Here is a 20,416-nt window from a genome sequence, read left to right as displayed (position 1 = left end):
CTAAGCAGAATCATATTCTTATTCGTGATCCAGTGAAGGTGTCCATCAAAGGGCACCTAAACAGAATATTAGAGGTCAGGATAAGAATGCTCCTCAGGTGACCAAAAATGGAAGACCAAAAGCATTTAATGAGAAAAGCGGACGTCTATGTAGACTATCCAGACTTCCAGATCATAACAAGGCCACTTGCAACCAAAATCCGGAGTACGTATATGTTTGTTATTTTACCTATATTGTTTCCTTTTGGTAATTATTTTCTTATAGCCTATAATTTTTTTCAGGCACTAATTGGGGTTGAAGACAGAAGCGGTGTTATTGTAATCTTTAGATTTTTATATCTACAATAATATTGTGTTACATAAGACAATATGTATATGTTTTTCTTGTTATTTGAGATAATATGTATTTTATATAAGACAATACTACGAGCACTTCAGCCGACATCGATTGTGCTATTTTAAAAATGCAAAAATGCATGTACCGACGCCATGACGGCGCTGTGTGTTCCGGGTGAAAACTCGTTGCATCGACCGCATGCGCTGACGTCACGCGGGAGCAGTTAACCCCGTCGCGCCGACTGCGCGGGGCCGCCGACCCCGTCGTTTCTGGGCAAACGAACGTCGCCGACTGCATCCCCCGACGCCACGAGAACGCATAATGACGTTGTTTTTCGTGCAAAAAAAATACCTCGCTGGGACTGCATGCGCCGACGTCACGCGGGGGCCGTTGACCCCGTCGTTTTTCGGGCTAAGCCCGTCGCGTCGACTGCATGTCCCGACGCCACGCGAACACAGAAAACGTCGCGCCGACGTCGCGCTGACTGTATGCACCAGAACATAGCATAGTTGATAGAATTTTTAACAACAAAGCGTAATATTTATATATTACTAAAACTATATAATTACTATTACGTATAAAATGTTTAAACACAAAATATGATAAAATCATCTACTCCCGTAGTAAACTCAAACACGCATGAATCTCCTCTGATGTCATCTATTTCTTTCTCCTTGCAATCCTAATAACTTTGTCTTTAATTTCCCTAAATGTGTTCTTGAAAGCAAAAATCAATTGCCCTATCATTAGCTCCCTGGAACCATCAATTGATCTCTGCAAAGCAACACACAAATTATTTTAGTCCACTATAAATGTTAATAGTAAAGAGTACTAATATTAATTTTATACCTGTGAAAAAGATCGATCCCATGTATCGCCATTCCAATTTTTAAAGCAATGAAGAACAAATAATCCACATGAGTTCCTGATACATGTAATTAACAATAAATAATTATGCATCACACACATATAATACATCAACGTTATATTCAACTACATACCCACCCATCTTTTTGTTGAGGCACGTCGTAGGTTTTAATAGGCCATGTGGATACATCCGGATACTGCACAGAACCGGTTGCATTTGCTTCTGCAATATCTGCTTCAATTTCTCTTCTCTAAAAATAGCAATAAAACACAAGAAACTTTCAATAAATAATGTAAACACACGATGGTTCCGTAATGCAAATATGTATTAAAACCTACCAAGTCCTTAACGAGTTTTCTAGTTGTACTGTCAAGTTCTTTTCCCATCAACGAGTCTAGAACCTGAAACTCTTCCTTTTGCTTATGCATGACGACCGTAACCCAATGAGTGTTATCCTTGTTAAGAGCCATATAAGTCTGCATAAAGAAAAAAAGAAAATATTAACTAGATCAATGCAACATTTTTAATAGTAGTGCATTATTTGTATACATTACAACCACAAGAACATACCTTAGGTGCTTTGAAATACTCGTTCATACACCTATTTACGGGTTCATTAGAATTTGACACTTTTTGATACTCATTACCGTTTACATTCTTATCCTTTCTATATTCAAGCAGCCACGTCACCCTCTAAGTAGGTATTATGTAACGTTCGTCTTTAGCTTCCTACAACAAAAAAGATGAGTATGCATTCATAACCTGAAAATAATATAACAAATGTAATAATTGTACTTTGTTGTCAAATATAATGTTAAAAATATGAATAACTTACATCGCCGCTTATCCATTGGCGGTTCAAAATCTAACAAGTTCTCTCTGCAGTCAAAGCGTCGGTCACACCATCATTGAAATTTTGTGTAGCTTTATGTTTCTTTGAGCGCTCACATACGCGTACAAACATAACACTCGATTTTATTACATCGGCATCAGCACTATTTTTCTTACCATCTACTTTATTAAAAAATTCTGCAAATCACAAATTAAAATTAGTAAGCGTAACTCTACAATAAACTTTGTTCTACGAAAATAATATTGATTCATAACAATCTTACTCGCTTTGGCAGAAAGTTTTGCACGCTTGATGGGTTTAACAACAACAAAAGGAGATTCATGTGATGGCTCTTGATGCAGTGCGTTTACGTTTGCCAATCCCCTTTTCCACTTGCTCATCTACTCCATTGTAATGACCCGATTCATGTGATGAAATTCCATTTGTATCTAAAGACGTGACCGCCTTCTCATGTGATACCTCAGGTACTTCGATAGGATCACTCCAATCACCCTTGAAACTATTCAAATATTCCGGAGTGCAATAATAAGGTACATTACCTTCGTCATCGTCCTTTTGCTTATTAATTTTACCTTGAGAAGGTGTGCCATAGTTGTCCTTATCAGACTGATAAACAAACTCCTTATGAACAAATGCACCATCATTTGTAGATTCATTAATGTCATCATATAGATTCTCTTCTTCTTCCTTCATGTTACCGGTTCTATAGAACACACCAGTTTTGTTCATTTTCTCAATCATCCTCTAAAAAAAATATTTATTAACAAGAGTTATTTAAGTCAATGAAATACATTATGCACGATAGTAAAATAGTGTTGCGTCGTTACCCGTGCGCATAACTCTGGCAAGCGACGCATTTCCTTGCGTATTTCCTTTAGCTCATGCCAAATGCGGTCCATAACATTACTCGCGGAAGCCTCTGATGTGTTGCTCTCTTTCTTCTTTCCACTAACAGTAAATTTTTTAGTACTTGATTTTTTATTTTTTTCAGCTTGTTCTTGAGCAATTTTTTTCACCCTATACTCATATGTAATATTGTCATCAATCTACAAAAACTATAATTAAAGATCGATAATCATACATCTAATTTAGACAATAAGTCAAACCATGGAAATGTAACATTAAAAGATAAATTTAGAGAATATGGATTACCATTCCAACACCACGACCATAATCATAGTCGTATTTATCTCTTTTCTCCGTGATAGGTTCCGTCCAGTTCCTCATCAAGGGGCACATAAGTGACAACGGATCATATTTTGGACCTATAATTGGTTGTACTTTCTCCCAATAGGCATACTGCAATACACCAAATAATTTAAATAATATATATCATACTGCGGTTGTACTATACGTGAGTAATAAATCGAATAATACATACCTGCAAAAGGGCAAGGTTTCCATGTGGCCATTCCCTCACACGGCCATCCTATAGAACCTTTCCAATCTCCGAAAGAAAGAATTTCAAAGTAAAATCGTTCCAGTTGAACTTACTTATCATCCTTTTGTCCTTAACTAAGGCATAATATTCCTTCGGAATATATTTATGAAAGACTGGTGCGATTACTGTTCCCAACAAAACTAGAAACGTCATCCGGACAAAGTCATCATCCGTGTTATCATTGTTCACAATTTTATTGATAAGATCATCAATCATGATCTTACCCTTTTTTGTGTCCACAAAATTAGTTGGTATTCTTTTCATACTTTTTTGTCCTTCTATTCTAATAAAACCAACAACATCAACTCCTTGATTTTTCAATCCAAAAATAGATAACACATCATCATGCCCTGTTGAAATAAGGCCTTTACTACCAGCTGACTCTTGAACCATGAATTTTTTGTTATACCGATTGTAGCCTTGGATCAAAAAGTGAAGTAAAAATTCATGCATCTTAACGGACGTCATTTGTAACATGCCTTGCAAATCTGTTTCATAAAACGTAAATTTTTGACTTCCTGAAAGTTTATCAACAAGACTAACCCACTTCTCAACAGAACATGGAATCACACCGTCGATTTCCATCCTTCATAATTTAAACAATTTGTCACGTACGATGCAATTTACTTGATATTTCAATAATAACATGAACATTATAAACATACTTACCCAATTATAATGTCGATGAACGAAGAACGGACGGACGAACGGTGAAGGCCGCGGCGACGCACTGACGTACGGTCAATGCCGACGGCGACGGAAGGTGAAGAACGACGGCGGACGGATGGACGACCGACGGCGGACGGATGGTGACGGTGATGGACGGCGACGCGCGAACGAACGTGCGACGGCCACGGTGACGGAGTTGTGATGGCGCGGCGTCGGGAGGTATGGAGGCGGCGAGATCACGTCGGCGTACGGCTAGGTGTCAGGGGGGGGGGGGTGGCGAGACCACGTCGGGTGCAGAGCGAGGCGTCGGGGGCGCGGCGGCGGCGGCGAGATCACGTCGCTGTGGCTAGGGTATGCAACGTCGCTAATCCCCGCCGTCGTGGGAAAACAATATCACGACGTCGGGTGTATTTTTTAATTTCTTTTTCCATATGAATATTTGCAAGTCTCCTACATGAAATCTTTCCATATGAATTTGCAAGTCCCTTTCATGAAACTTTTTTATTTTTTTCCACGCTTCACGATGAACTTGACAAGGCGGCACGTCAAATTTTAGAATTTTCTGACAATCCGTGCTTTTTGTATGAATTTCCATTCAAAAACCGGCACAAACATATGCCGGACGTGACACAACGTGCGTTTTGTCTCCGATTTTGTTGAAATTTTGCGTGGCATCATTACATGTCCATTCTCAGGTGCCGTCAAAAGTTGGGTGAATTTTATGAATGCATGCATGTACTTCATGTGCAACCCATGGGTGTCGGTATGGACGGAAGGGTGCTACAACGCCATCTTGCAACTACCCTTCATGAAATTTTTTAATTTTTTTTCCACGCTTCACGATGAACTTCACAAGGCGGCACGTCAAATTTTAGAATTTTCTGACAATCCGTATTTTTTTAATAAATTTCCATTCTAAAACCGGCACAAACAGATGCCGGACGTGACACAACATGCGTTTGGTCTCCGATTTCGTTAAAATTTTGCGTGACATCATTGCATGTGCATTCTCAGATGCCGGCAAAAGTTGGATGAATTTCATGAATGCATGCATGTACTTCATGTTTAAGAAAGATTATAAGTTATTTATATATTATTTAAGGAAACTCATTTAAAATAATTTCATGAATGTTTATATCGTTTAAGAATTTTTTTACGTCTTAATATAATTTCATGAATGTTTATATCGTTTAAGAAATATTATAAGTTATTTTTTCATTTTTGTAAATTTAAATATTTAGTTAACTAATGTAAACAATTTAAATATTTCAAATAAATAATAATAATAATAACAATGTAAATAATGAATTTAGATTCATAATAATTTAGATAAAATTTCATAGTTTCCGATTACATTCGAACATAATTAAAAAACTAAAAATAAAATTTAATTAAACATTACTAAATTCTAAAAAGCCTAATCTAATCGGAGTCGAGGTAGACGACAGCGGGCCCGTCCACCACGCCGTCGCCGTCCCCGTCGTCGTCGTCGTCAGAGCTGTCGGCGAGGGCGTCCCAGTCGACGTCGTCGTCAGGCGGCGGGTTCGCCGCCGCTACCGCCGTCGCCTGGATCGCCGCCGCGATCTCCGCCTCTTCCCTCGCCGCCGCTGCCGTCGTCGCCTGCAACGCCCTCATGGCGATGAGTAGCCCCCGCGAGTCGCCGGGGTCGCCGTTCTCGCGGAGGACGAACTGCTCCGGTGGCACCTCGTACTCCGCCGGGACAGCCGGGGCCGCCACCGGGGCTGCCGAAGGTGGGTGGGGGATCGCCGCCCGACGGCGACGCGGGACGCCCTCGCCACTGCCGCCTGCCGGCAACGCCTGATGACGTCGTTGTAGTTCTTCCCGTCCCAGAAGGCGTGCCGGCCGTGGGTGTTGTAACGGCCGTCGGGGTGGACCCGGAGCTGCTCCGGTGTCGCAGGGTTGGTCAGTGTCGGATAGCCGTCCTTGCAAATCCGCCAAGGTTTTGCAAGGCGGCAGCCTGGCGGGACGAGGATGCCGAAGTTGAACAGCTCCTGCGTCAGCGGCTTGTCGAGGCTTTGGGGCCAGTTGCTCTCCGGCGCGCCGCCGCTGCCGCCGCCGGAGCTGCTGCCGCCGGCATGGTCCATCGCCGGGTCGTCGGAGAATGGGGGAGGGAGGAAGAGAGCTTCGGGGCGACGGGGACCTGCGGCGGAACGACGAAGAGCGGGGGAGAGAAGGAGAGCAGGGGAACGACGGGTGTGCCGACGAGCCGCGGGACGAGGGGTATATATAGCGTCGCGGCGGGAGGGGAGGCGACGGGGCAGCTGGCCGGCGTAACTCCCCCGGAGTGAAGGCGCGTCGCCTCGGGAGCCGTCGAACCAACGGTCCAGCGGCGATGGCCTTGGGAACCGACGCGACTGGGTTCTGACGACGGGGCCGCCATTAATGGTGTCGCCTCGGGAGCCGTCGAACCAACGGGCTAACGGCGGCATATGACGACGCTGACGCGGTGGTTAATGGCGGCGGCTTTGGGAACCGACGCGACGAGCTGGCGACGCGGTGGTTAATGGCGGCGGCTTTGGGAACCGACGCGACGAGCTGGCGACGCGGTGGTTAATGGCGGCGGCTTCGGGAACCGACGCGACGAGCTGGCGACGCGGTGGTTAATGGCGGCGGCTTCGGGAACCGACGCGGACTGGCGACGCAGCGCGGGATTAATGGCGGCGGTGTCGGGAACCGACGTGAACTGACGACGCAGCGCGGAATTAATGTTGTGGTCTCGAGAACCGACGGATTGACCGTGGTCAGACCGACGTGGCGACGCCACGTCGCAGCGGGGTGGGACGCGGGTACAACGCATATACGGGGCTCCTGTACGTCGCCGTTTCGTCAGCTGGCGCCCGTCGGGCTGACGCGCATACGTGGAAAAGATAATCCTGCCCTTTGTTACGAAGGGATATCGTTTAATCTCAGCCGTCCTTGTGTTTGGGGGGTTGTACCGAAGAAGAAGTGTTAAAAAATGTCTATATACATTCGTATGTAGTTTATAGTGTAACCTCTAAAAGGTCTTATATTTAGGAAGGGAGGGAGTATGATATACTTTCGTGGTAGCTCTTCTTTCTTTAGCTCTTCTTTCTTTTGTGTTGTCACGATGAGAGTGTAAGGTGTGCTAGGCGGCACAACGCCATACAATGGCAGCCTTAGGAACGAAGACTCCATGCTATTGTCCATAATCCTAAATGCAACGTGCTTATCGGTGTTATTTGTTAGCTGCAGCGGACACGTGATTGCCTTGCTGGGCTCAAAGGGGAAGCAAAGCGCGAACGGATGAACGAGAAGAAGCTCTCTTGTCCCACTCCCACCTTCTGGATTTACATGCGTAGTACATTCTATTTCAGCAAGCCAATCGATTATGTGCTTCATACTAGCCGGTCTCTTTGCCGGATCGATTTCTGTGCACTCCATCCCAATCTTCGCACATACTCGTATTTGATTCCACTGCAGTGCATCCAACATCGTATTATTCCAAATTTGAAGTACCTATGAAATTGCAACCATGATTACGTTATGAAATTGGACCAGCCTTTTTAAAATAAAGACTCAGTGCTAATGCCAAAGATCATAAGTTGTAAGATTTGACTTGGAATGGTGGCTAAATTGTTCATACATTCTCAATAGTAACTTGATACCCCTTCTTTCCAGTCAATATCTCTATTATTATGACACCAAGATTATATAAGTCAAACTTGTGCGTGAGTATGGTTTCCTTGTTATAGCATTCCGGCGCCAAATATCCCCTGAAAACACATATAGTCTGGTCCATTAGTAATATGCAGAGCAACGCGCAATATAAATTTACACTAGAGTTGAATAAGTTAAAGATTAAGCTTTCCATATGCTTTGGCAGGCTTACCTCGTTCCGACCACATTTTCAGTAATGATCCCTGTTTGGTCTTTCTCAAAGCACCTTGACAATCCGAAATCAGTAATTTTTGGAATCATATCCTCATCCAATAATATATTTCCGGGTTTTAGATCCAAGTGCAGAATATTGTTCTGGTGAAGATAATGTAACCCTTCACAGATCCCCTTTATCATATCGTATCGCTTTCTCCAGTTAAGTTCTCCAGGTGAATCTACACATGAGAGATTGAAAAATTGGATCTAATTCAGTATATATTGGAGTTAATTGAGTTCCCTAACTTTTGAATGCAAGATAATATAGGAGTACATGTGTAAATTATTTAAGTCATATACGGATATACTCTAGTAGTTTGAACCAACCAAGTAAATATCATGTGAAGAAAATTGGAATGAAAACATAAACCTACCTGTTATATAACCATCAAGACTTCCATTAGGTAGATATTCAAAGCAGAGCAATCGTTGTTGTACATCTGCCATAACCATTTTCCCTTTGTAGTCCGAAACATTCCCTTGGGCGTCGGCGCAATATCCCAGAAACCGCACAATGTTTTTGTGCTTCACCTTCATGAGACATTCCACCTCTCCCTGGAATTGTTCCTCATACATGTGCGTATTGGACAGCCTCTTTACTGCAAGAATGCCATTATCAAGCACTGCCTGCAGCAGCCAGATCCGCAAGAGTTTTAATTCCATATAAGTTTTGATCAAAATTAATCAGAGGCATAGCACGGGCAGCACGTCGAGAGCTTTTAACCGTACCTTATAAACCACCGCAAAGCCGCCTCTTCCAATTATCAACTCGTTGGAAAAATAATCTGTGATTTTCTCCAAAAGTGGGAATGGCAGGGCAATGGGCTCTGCATCTTGGTCATGTAGCATGTACTCCAGTTGTATTTGTGTTATACCACCTCGGGTATCCATTAATTAATTGGGCGTTCGAACCAGTTATATTCCCTTCGTTCTAAATATAATCTTTTTAGAGATTTTATTAGTGAACCACATACAAAACAAAATGAACGAATCTACACTCTAAAATATGTCTATATACACCATAGTTTTGAATTTCAGTTCAGAAAAATTTCAGCACCAACCGAAATCACTGAAATTCAGTGAAATTCAGTAATTTCAGTTTGCATTTCGGCCAAAGGACCGAAATATTCACTTGAATTTAAACAAATATTTGAAAATTTTGAAAATTATTTGATTTCCAGTGTACTACTGAAATTGCTGAAATATTTTGGCCGAAACGTAATATTTCAGTGTTTATTGAAATTAATGAAATTCAATGAATTTCATTGAAATCTCACTAAAAATGAAAACCATGATATACACCCATATATAGTCTTCTAATAGAACCTCTAGAAAGACCTATATGTAGGAATGGAGGGAGTACGTATATAGTACTACCTCTGTAAAGAAATATAGGAGCGTTTAGGTCACTCGGAGCGAGTACTAACTTAGTTAGTCTGGCTTGAAAGTTGAAACATGAGAGCATGCACACATCATTAGTTCCCAAAAAAAAAATGACTTGACTCCAAGTAAAGTAAATTAAGTATCTCCTCTGATCCGTATTAACGAGTAACTGTTGCTGATCTAGTAGATCGGGTGAGGGGGGAAAGTAAACCAGATTTACCTAAAACTGTTGCTTGCTGCCAGATGGGGTTGAGGATGCAGATGGAAAGATGTGATGAACCAAACGAATCGATGGTCAGCTAAGCAAGCAGATGATCCATTCCGCCGCGTCGCCCCCTCCCAGCGCTCCGACGAGCATCCGGCAGCGTGTGGCTCCCGGATCTACTCTGCTGCGGTGAGAGACAAGGGGAGCAGGGGGTGGCGGCTGACCCTGGGAGTGGGAGTGAGGTGGGAAGAAGAGGATTGGAGATACCTAGCAGTAAGTATAGGTCACGGGGTGGAGAAAGATGATGGACTTTCGATCACGGACCGTATGAACAGCGATCCATCTCTGCATCTTGGACCGTATCCGTATGAACAGCGATCCATGTCTGCATCTCGGACTGTATGAACAGCGATCCATCTGGCCATCTTTTACAATTTTCCATTGTTGCAAAACATAGCGACTACAGTTTCACAAACTGGGGGGATGCAATACAACATCAATCAGCAGTTCAGCACTGAATCCTCAAGGCTTGCATCAATCAGAAGTTCAGCAAAAGAATATCAATCAGAAGTATGGCCCTCGCAACAGAGCGTTACCTTTTTTTTTAACCTACTAGGCTTTCATTTCCAATTAAATTCCTCATTTTCATAAAAACAAAAATCACATTTCCCTCGTCCTACTCCTAGGCGTCAGGAGCGAGGCGACGCTGCCACTAAATCTGACAAATTGAATTATGTTTCATCTCTATCTCTATTTTACTACGGTGTGTTATATCGCGGTGTGCATCGTACGATGCAGAGGCTGGGTTATCCCCCTTTTTAATTTTTTTTGCTTAAAAAACGAATGGCGTTCATTTTCGAGTAGAATGCTTTGTCCAACCTACGTTTCTTTCTTCCACCCACACATCCCTTGAAATAGGCTTTCGCCTCACTTTATACACAAATAAATAACTATATCAAACAAAGTAGTATATGACCAAACAATGCAGGAAGGTGGGGTAGCCCTCTTACAAAGCTAATCCTAGAATACTCGGATCACATAGAACTACGCTATCAAAAAATAACACAGAAAAATCAGAGAACAACAAAATCAGAGAACAACGCCATGCTACTCCCTACATCTAAGCTCTACGACAATGTCCTCAAGAGGGAGAACGACTCAAATCATCGCCGCTGCTTAGTCCACAACGGACAAAGGTTTTCATCCGGAACTCAAACACGAAGAGGAACACTACGGCGGCGTCTACGAGCGTCACCTTCGTCGGCAACAAAGTGTTGAGTTTTCGCTTGACATCTCCCCTGTGTCACCACGAGGTCTTTAGGAAAAGCACAACACATTTAGATCCTTGGATCCTGATCACGGCACCGACACGGCAAGTTAGAGAGCACGCCCGAGCCTGCTGCTAGATTTCTCGTCATCCACATGACCAAGAGACATAGACACCACCGCCGCCATGATGCCCGCCAAAGAGCCACCCATGCGGATCACTGACATCCATGCCACGGGACATCGCCAACCGGCTGCTTCACAGTGCATCCCATCATCATCCATCGAGGCAGCGTTAGCGCCATCACCGTAGGTGCGCCCACACATGTAGTCCCGTCCAATCCCTGTGGACAGGGGGGGGGGGGGGGGGGGGAGGAGGGAATAGCGAAGGTCATCGTTGAGCAATCAACTCACACGTCGCCAATTCCGCAACACGAGACACCGATCCAACCGCGGACAGCATTGTCCCGACCACCACCGCCAAAGACCTTCATCGATGCCACAACATGAGGATGCCTCCTCAGCCGCACCACAAGTTTCCACCTTGGCTTGACCAGAGGAGACCCAGAGCCGAGAACCCGACTCCAAGGCGACACCGCACCAGAACTCGCGCGAGGAGCGACCAACCCCGGGCAAGAGGACCATGTCAAGCTACTGCCCCGACGGCAAGTCCATGTCACCGGCCCACTGCCAGCAACTGCACCTGGAAAATATGAATGTCACCCCATCAAATGGGGACCGCTCATGGCAGCCGGCAACTCTGGCCGCCGAGTAGCCACACACGCATCCCCGTCCCCATCAACTCCCCACACAAAGTCCCATCACCGCCGCCCAAGCCAGGGCCACCACCAACGGACCCCTGACTCGCCGCCATGTCCGCCTGAAGACACCAAAGCACACCAACAACCTCCCGACCAGAGCTCAGATTGGTCGTGTACGTCGATGCCGCCCCTGAGCCACTCCCACTGCCAACCGACAACATGATGCTACCATCCTTGCGGCAGCACCACCGAGCCCATGCATGAGCCCCCTCCGGCCCATGCTACCAGAGCCTATGCCGACCAACAAGGGGATCTGGGCACACATCGCCAGTAGCAGGTTGTCATCCAGACTATCCCCACCTCGCCAGCCAGCCCATTACCACACAGCCGCCACCGCTCCACCAGCAAGTTGTGCCGCTGACATAGTCGCCCAGGTCGCCACCGCGCCGCCCCGCGCGAGCGACGCATCCCTAACAAGCCGGCGCGCCTGCTATTTGTGAGCTGCGTTGGGTTATTCCCCAAAGAGGAAGGGTGAAGCAATATAATAGTGATAAGTATTTTCCTTAGTGACAACCAAGGTTATCGAATCAGTAGGAGAATCATGAAAAATTCTTGTCGTCAACACATACACACACAAAACCAAACACTTACACCCAACGCGGGCAAAAGGATTGTCAAATCCATGAAGTCGTTACTTGCAAGGATTAATTCTGATAGATATATAGGATATAAATATAAAAAAGTAAAAACAAATAATAAATTGCAGCAAGGTTATTTTAGGGGTTCAATAAATATGTTTAAGTAGACCCGGGGCATAGGTTTCGCTAGAGGATCGAGTGTTGCCACAAAATTTACATAAACTAAATTAAACGATGACAAACTAAGATGAGACATGGTTAAAAGTCATCTAACTACGATTTAGCAATTTCGTTTAAGAAAATATTTGTGAATTTAGAAGGCGTTGACAAAAACTTTTAAAAATATTGTCAAGTTCTATAAAAAAATTTATTTATGAACTTGAAAAAAAAGACTAAAATGAAAAATGGAAATAAAAAACAACAAAAAAAAGAAAATCCATATAGAGAAAATACTGGAAAAAGTTGGTTAGAGCTTTGGACAGTGCTAACTTCCAGTCGACTACAGGTTAGAAAATAAAATAAAATTGCTTGAAAGAGGATTTGAACACAGGTCTATCCAATTGCTATTCAGCCTAATAACCAACCAAGTCATCTTTTGTTGTTGTCTATTATAGATAAGCAATGTTATTTGAACCTTTCTTATTTTCGCCATGACAGAAAAAATAATAGAGATTGGCTTGGTAACTTTGACATGACCAGCGTGATAAATATAGTATGAGCAATATGATAATTAACTATATCATGATAAGGCTGATAACTACATTACAAGAAGGTTAAAGCATGGGCAGTATGGTAATTTAACAAAAAAATTACAAGTGAAATGTTTCAAAAACCTTTTCCCCTTGGATGGAAAAACCATGGTGTTTAAACGTAAGACATTAGGTCTATGATGCATAAAATTGTCATAAATTCACATGACATTTATCGGAGGAGTTATGTTTCAATGTTTTTTTTTCTCGAAGTCAAAGTTAACATGGTGGTTGAACGTAAGTTATGAGGTCCTCGATGCATAAATGACCATGCTATTTACAAGAAGTTATCGGGGCATATCTCAGTAACATTTTTTCTATTGTTAAAAAGTTATCAATGTGTTGTATGTAAGTTATCGGATGTCTGGTGCGTAAATAACCATGCTATTTGCATTTTGTTATCACGGGATATTTTTAGAACTTCTCGTCAAGGTGAAAAGTTATCAGTGTGTCTATATGTAAGTTATTAGGTTAGTTCTATATAAGTTATCATCTTATTTACGCATAAGTTATCGGGGGTATATTTCAACAACTTTTTCACCTCGCATGGTCAAAAAATGGTATTTTATTTGAATTTGTCACGAGTCATGTAGTGGGTGAGTTGGCTAGTGTGTTCAGATCTCAATATTAAATTCTTGAGTTCAGTTCTCAGCTTTAGCATGGTTTTTTTAGGCTATAAAACTATAAGTATGAAAACTGGTAGCATTAAGATTTGTTCCAACATCTTTTTTTCCCAAAAATTATCAGGTATGTGATGTGTGAGTTATCAAGCTATTCACACAAAAATTAACCGAGGGTATTTCATCAATGTGCCTCCCTCCACCCGGTCGCCAAAGTTATCAAGACCAAGGTACATAAGTTGTCAGTGATGTGTGAGTTATCGTGATATTCACATAGAAGTTATTGGGGATATATTTCATCACTTCTCTTCGTCAAAGTTACGAGGACCGGGCTGCATAAGTTATTAGGTCGCTGATGTGTGAGTTACCATGCTATTCATACCAAAGTTACCGGAGGATATTTCATCAACCCCCACCCCCAGGTCAAAGTTATCAAGACTGTGTTGTATAAGTTATCAAGTCTGTGATATGCGAGTTACCCTCATATTCACACAAAAGTGATCGGGGTGGATCCCCCTGGTCACCAAAATTACTACGGTGTCATCAACTCTAGATGAGTTAGTAAAATAGTCTACTTAAGAGATTGGACATTGCATTAACTTTTATGCAAACGTAGAAGAGGAGACAAGTAAAATAGCCTATTTGATTTTGTTTTGTCAAGAAAATAAAACATAGGTCAGCTAGTTGGCTAGTTGAGTTACCTCATGAGGGGTATAAGGATCGAATCGTGGTGTGTGCGCCATTTTTTATGTAAAAGAAAAACTAAACCGGACATACTATGACTTTCAGCAGAAGGAAGTAAAAAACAATTATAAAACAAATCAGAGGATTGCACAGAAGAAACGGATCGAGCGATGTCTTGTGGATTCGTCGTTAATGTTCGATCGACTAGGCATTAGCTTTCTTGTATAGTTTTTACCCAAAAAATCGGCTAGAAAATGTGTAGAAAACACAAACGCTCAGAAAAAAGCAGGGTACCCGCGCACATGATATTCAAAACAAAAAAAGGTCTACATACCCGCACGTACAGATAAAAGGACAAGGCAGATGCAAACCCTCACGAACAATTTTGAAAAATATTTCAAAGAAAAGGCAGACCCGCATGGGCAGTTTTTTTAGGCAGGCCCTCATGAGCAACCAGAAAAACAACATGAAGGACGAACGGCACTAGCGCACGAGGCACATCGATAGGGCAACAAAAAACCCCTCTTTACACGAATCGCATAGCCTTTAATCCTATGATGTATAATTTAGATATGAGATAACTATTTCACATCTAGATGTGAAATAGCAAATCTGTACCAAATATATTACCATGACCAGACCTCAGCTGAAATCATTCCACTTCCTATGAATGCATATGCACCGAGCAAATCAAGCAATTCATAATGATTTCCTTCCAAATACTTCAGAGTGCCACCAATTAATTTATTTTTTAACGAACATATCCATACAAAGTTATTGACAATCAATCTTGCACGTTGAGGTCCTTGCACAAGTCAAAAAAGGAAAACATGGAAGGGTGTAGTAGCATTACTTTGCCTCCCACACTAACTCACTAATCAGTTTGAATCCTATGCATGAGCCACCACCTAGTGCATTGTTAATCGATCTATGCACGAAGCAGTATGATAAGCATAGTGACGTGGTGCCCGCAAGGCCACAACCATAATGAACCAGCTCTTGATTATTTCCTGCGCGTGATCCATGCATGCATCATTGCAAATGGGACTGTGTTAGTTCACGCAGTCGAGAAGATAAAATAACAGATATAGACATATTATATCAATAGGAACCAATTGGTTAAACATTTTTATACATCTATATATGAAATATCTCCAAACTGATCAGTCCAGCTACACATCCTTGAGTGCACATGCATGCCACAAAAGGTGGAGACTGCCACTGAAGCCGCACTGTCATCTCTAGTTAATTACTAGTAGATCGAAACGCCAACGGAACGGAACGAACGCCGAACGTGGTCGTCGAGTCGATCGATGCAGGCGTCACATGCATGCTGATTAATTAGTCGTTTCCTTCTGATCGAGCGGTAGAATTCCCGAGGGAGGCAATCTTGTACAGATCCACATGAACCATAAACAACTCCTACACACACATCCATATGACTAGATAGACTAAGTGATTAACTAGATGCTTATTGACCTAAGATCGATCGATCGATCAAACACTTGGGCTTATATAACTACCTAGCTCCCCTTGGTTATGCACAATCATAATTGATTGACAAAGCTATTTGTTCCCTTACCTAGCTAGCTTTTTTTTTTTTTTGCGGGTCCCTTACCTAGCTAGCTAGCTAGACGCACGAGTTGGCGGCCGGCCATGAAGGGCGCCATCTTTCTCCTTTGGGTTGTGGTGGTGGGGCTCGTCGGTGCTGTCACGGCGCGGCGGCCGGTGGTGCCGGCGATGTTCGTGCTGGGGGACTCCACGCTGGACGTCGGCAATAACAACCACCTGCCTGGTAAGGACGTGCCCAGGGCCAACCTGCCCTTCTACGGCATCGACTTTCCCGGCGGCGCCATTGCCACCGGGAGGTTCAGCAACGGCTACAACATCGCCGACTTCGTCGGTACGTATCATGCAAGTTCACAACTATGTGCATGTATGCGAGGATCATGTGTTAACTGAATGAATGGATGCAGCGAGGCAGCTGGGATTCGAGAGGAGCCCTCTGGCTTACTTGGTGCTGAAATCACGCAACTACCTCATCCCCAGCGCTCTCACGAGAGGTGTTAGCTACGCCTCGGCTGGAGCTGGCATCCTCGACTCCACTGTAAGTGTTGCAATAGATTGGCCATTTGCTACTCCATATCACCTTTGTGTTCATTTGTTCATATGAAGTCGGTACATTTTTTTTTGGAAATGGAGGTTAAGACCCCAGCCTCCGCATCAATTGACGCATATAACCATGTTTATTAAATATTAAACAAAGGTCTGACAAGAACATACTATATCAAGCCATCCGAAGCCATCACTTACACCTACAAATTAGATAGTGTGGAATACTCTCACTCATATCTAAAACCGATATCGTCACCAATCCATCCATATAACGTGTTGGAACCAACCACTGATACATAATTTTGATGTTTTCATTGTCGGATTTTTCGCTATTAAAATCCCCATTTTTAGCTAACGTTTAGAAGTATCTCATCATTTGTTTTCGTGAATATCTCATCATGAAGATTTGTGCACATGTAGACATCCATACATAATCTGGCTCACTAGGAATCTAGGATGCCTTTCTCCAAATATTTAGAACTTTCAAAATTGACGAGGGAAACATACTCCATTGAGTCAGAGCTCCAAAACGCCTCTCTCCTCCTAGTGACCAAATGTAATTAAGTTTTGGTAACTTATATCTCTAGCAAACAAAGATTTTTGAAAACAGAATGACCATGCGTATCTGTAGAGCCATCCGGTTTGTATAGGATTTCCGAAATAAAGGAATAGGAATAGTGAAGGATTGAGATGTCCTCCTCGCTCTAATCATTCGAATTTTTTCATTAGAACTCACCTAATGTTAAGAATCCTCAATTCTTGTGAAACGTATGCCATACAAAGAAACAAAACTAAGGAATTAATTATATAAAATCCTGCTAACCGAATTGGCCTGTACTAGTACTCTAGTTTTCAAACTCGGGCTGTCGGTGGATTTGTTCGTAGTAACCACATGCGCTAGAATTTTTTTGGCACCAATGCTCGAGGGAGGAACGTGGGAAAGCGTCACGCTCCGAGAAAATTAATCAAAAGTGGATGGTTAAGTCTAGAGCATCACAGATCACAACAAACCAATTAGTTAATCTACAATTTGATCAAGTTTTATGTGTATGTTACTCGATAATCACATGGATACGATTGCCAAATCACATTGATATACCAAAGCCACATACATATAGACGTAAAATAGAAAACATGACATCAATATTTGTTCATCACGAGATTCGTGGTTCGTTCATGCCGGCTATATCCTCCGGCCATGACTACATGAGTCTTAGCTCTTGAGTTGCAGTGGGAGTTCTCGGATCTCACCATGCTTCACTTCCCGGTTGGGTGACCTTAGTCTAGTGTCGAGTCGACAATCTACATTACATGACCTCCATTATTTTATGGTCATCAACGGTTATGTGTATTCGACTCGAGCAAATGGTTACTCCACTCATATGTTCTTATACCTATTAACAACACGTCTCCTGACTTAATTATTTTCAATATAGAGTGCAATTATGAATTTTTTTCAGTAGATGGATTCACAGAAGGAGTTGCAACGGATTGGCATCAAAAGATAGTAGGTCGTCTAGCACCATCACTAGTCCCAAGCATCTCCAGACCCTGCACACCAAGCTAACAACATAAGTCGATCTGCAACCACAAAATAGTAATATTGAACACAATTCTAACATTACACAATTAGCCATGTTTCCTTGTAATATATTTTTCCTTTTTTATTTGAGTTGATTTGCTTGTAATTTTAATAACCAACCTTGTGACTTATTGCAGAATGCGGGGAATAACATCCCGTTATCGGAGCAAGTCCGTTATTTTGCGGAGACAAAGACAAAGATGGAGACTGCGGCTGGCAGAGACAAAGTGTCCAGGCTACTTGCACGCTCCTTCTTCCTCGTCGGCGTTGGCAGCAACGACCTCTTCCAGTCCACGGCGACCACCCAGGGCGATGTCATTGCGCTCTACACCACCCTCATCTCCAACTACACCGCAGCGATCACTGTAAGCATTCCGATAAACCAACCAACCCATTTTTCTCATGAATTAAGTGGTTTTTCGTTTCTAAGCAAAATGCAAATGACTATTCTTGTACTACAAATGTTTTAGGTTAACTAACTGGTCATACATATTACAATGCATAGGATTTGTATGGGATGGGGGCGAGGAAGTTCGGGTTCATCAGTGTCCCCCCGCTGGGCTGCGTGCCAGCGGTGCGGGTGCTCAACGCGACGGGGGCGTGTAACGATGCCATGAACCAGGTCGCCATGGGATTCACCGCCACGCTTAAGTCCGCACTCGCGGGCCTCGCCCCGAAGCTCACAGGCCTCGCCTACTCCCTCGGGGACTCCTTCGTCGCCTTGGAGACAACCTTCTCCAACCCGCAAGCAGCCGGTATGTCGCTAAAAAGAAAATCTTGAAATTGCACTAGTGACTATTGTACAACATCGTACAAAAAATGGTTGAGATGAAAAGAGGATGATGGTCATGTATCTGTGTGAATCAAAGGGTACGAGAACGCGGACACCGCGTGCTGCGGGAGCGGGAGGCTGGGCGCTGAGGGCGGCTACTGCACGCGGACCTCCAAGCTGTGCGCCAACCACGACGCCTACGTGTACTGGGACTGGATCCACTCCACGCAGCGGGCTGCCGAGCTGGGTGCCCAGGCGCTCTTCAACGATGGCACGGCCGAGGTCACGACACCCATTAGCTTCGGGCAGCTGGCCCGCGAGGGATAACGATGCACTCTCTACTCAGTCTAGAGAAAGGAAGAGATTATTCATTCATTGTAGCTGTAATATTTTTTGTAGGGAAGAGTGTAGCTGTAATCTTGTTGTTCTGAATCTTAATAAACTACGAAACTCCTCTAAGGGCATTTCTAACTGATTCCTTAAAAATATTGAAGCATACGAACGGAGTAAACCCTTAGTGGAGTATATTTATTTCATTAATATCTGGCTGGACCTAGCTGATTCCCTATATACAACGGAGCAAAGTTCAGATTTGCATAAAAGTTCAACCTATATTCGATTTAGACATCCGAAATAGATCATATGGTCATGACAACCGAATGTAAACAACGAAAATTTAGCACTTTGTCTTGACAACCGAAACTTGAACTAAGCTTAAAATTAAACTAGAACTAAACATAAACATAAACGTAAACTTAGACTTAAAATAATAGCTACTCTTCATCTTCATCACCATCCTTCTTCACAAGGTTGAGCCAATCACACCGGCTGATTCCACCCTCCATTGTGTACAGGCTGGTGCTGTCGTCGTTGGAGTCGGAGAAGATGCGCCATCACTCTTGAACATCGAATTCCTCCTCCTGCCCCTCGTCGTCGGAGATGTCGATGACCTCCCCGTCGACCGCCCGCTCTGTGAAGATGGCCTACTACGCCTTCACTAGCTCCGAGCACTTGCGGCGTAGTTCCTACACGTACCTCTCGTCCACGGCCTCCGCCTCGAGGTGCTCACTCGCCTCCCAGTCCTCCCTCTCCATGGCTGCATTCACCACTCTGGGCGCCGGCGGGATGAGGTGGAAGGGCGCCGTCGGAAACCGAAAATTGAGGCGCGCCTGCTCGTCGTGGAACCGGACTTGCCACTGGTCGTACTCGAGGGGGTGAGATCCTCCATGTGGCATGACCCAAGCCACTTCCTGGTGTGGGTCTCACGGTCTGTAATCTCGGCCACCCACTCCCCCATGGCCGCTGCCAGACCCCGAGTTACTTTGTGGGTCCGGCGGCGGAGGGAGAACAAAGGTGTGATGGGCGGGGGCCACATACGCGGGGCAGTGGCGGCTCAAGGAGGCCCCGCTAGAAGCATCCATAGAAGCAGTGGTAGTAGCAACAATACCAGAATGTTGGCCTTGCTCGATAGGCACACGTTGTGCTCGTCTCATGTGATATGGAAGGCGATGTTGGCGTTGTTGTTTTTGTTGTTGTTGTTATTGTTCTTGCAGAGGTGC

The 20,416-nt window shown here is 43.7% G+C and overlaps 2 protein-coding genes and 1 pseudogene across 6 annotated transcripts; 1 reads left to right on the top strand and 2 right to left on the bottom strand.

Moving 5' to 3' along the window:
* Nucleotides 1–996: 996 nt before the first annotated feature.
* LOC123409583 lies at nucleotides 997–5,802 on the bottom strand (annotated as a pseudogene).
* A 1,331-nt stretch (nucleotides 5,803–7,133) lies between these two features.
* Nucleotides 7,134–9,976, bottom strand: LOC123412595 (cysteine-rich receptor-like protein kinase 24). 5 transcript variants are annotated; one of them, XM_045105546.1, is made up of 6 exons: nucleotides 9,686–9,976; nucleotides 8,812–9,006; nucleotides 8,457–8,709; nucleotides 8,039–8,261; nucleotides 7,793–7,922; nucleotides 7,134–7,665 (listed from the first exon to the last, which is right to left on the bottom strand). In XM_045105546.1, exons 2-6 carry the CDS (start codon nucleotides 8,971–8,973, stop codon nucleotides 7,138–7,140), a joined length of 1,296 nt encoding a protein of 431 aa, XP_044961481.1. In that variant the 5' UTR covers nucleotides 8,974–9,006; nucleotides 9,686–9,976; the 3' UTR covers nucleotides 7,134–7,137. The 5 variants fall into 5 exon arrangements, with proteins under 5 accessions (XP_044961481.1, XP_044961480.1, XP_044961479.1 ...); XM_045105545.1 differs by having other exon boundaries at nucleotides 8,812–9,024; nucleotides 9,686–9,974; XM_045105544.1 differs by having other exon boundaries at nucleotides 8,812–9,013; nucleotides 9,686–9,973.
* A 5,969-nt stretch (nucleotides 9,977–15,945) lies between these two features.
* Nucleotides 15,946–19,355, top strand: LOC123412596 (anther-specific proline-rich protein APG-like). Its single transcript, XM_045105550.1, has 5 exons — nucleotides 15,946–16,291; nucleotides 16,365–16,495; nucleotides 18,223–18,450; nucleotides 18,591–18,840; nucleotides 18,955–19,355. The coding sequence occupies exons 1-5, from the start codon at nucleotides 16,045–16,047 to the stop codon at nucleotides 19,182–19,184; spliced, it is 1,086 nt and encodes a 361-aa protein (XP_044961485.1). The 5' UTR covers nucleotides 15,946–16,044; the 3' UTR covers nucleotides 19,185–19,355.
* The last annotated feature ends 1,061 nt before the right edge of the window (nucleotides 19,356–20,416 follow it).

This window comes from Hordeum vulgare, chromosome 7H (assembly GCF_904849725.1).
Source record: "Hordeum vulgare subsp. vulgare chromosome 7H, MorexV3_pseudomolecules_assembly, whole genome shotgun sequence".
Taxonomy (NCBI): domain Eukaryota; kingdom Viridiplantae; phylum Streptophyta; class Magnoliopsida; order Poales; family Poaceae; genus Hordeum; species Hordeum vulgare.
The sequence above is the reverse complement of the archived record's forward strand: the minus strand, read 5'-3'. Positions and strand labels throughout refer to the sequence as shown.

Bases quoted from the DNA above. Each gene is read 5' to 3' on its own strand.
- LOC123412595 (XM_045105546.1), bottom strand. From the start codon at position 8,973: ATGGATACCCGAGGTGGTATAACACAAATACAACTGGAGTACATGCTA. The intron at 7,923-8,038 runs GTAAGCCTGCCA...ATGTGTTTTCAG, and splicing joins GAAAATGTGGTCGGAACGAG to GGGATATTTGGCGCCGGAAT. The intron at 7,666-7,792 runs GTATGAACAATT...GCAATTTCATAG, and splicing joins ATCAAGTTACTATTGAGAAT to GTACTTCAAATTTGGAATAA.
- LOC123412596 (XM_045105550.1), top strand. From the start codon at position 16,045: ATGAAGGGCGCCATCTTTCTCCTTTGGGTTGTGGTGGTGGGGCTCGTC. The intron at 18,451-18,590 runs GTAAGCATTCCG...TACAATGCATAG, and splicing joins ACTACACCGCAGCGATCACT to GATTTGTATGGGATGGGGGC. The intron at 18,841-18,954 runs GTATGTCGCTAA...TGTGAATCAAAG, and splicing joins CTCCAACCCGCAAGCAGCCG to GGTACGAGAACGCGGACACC.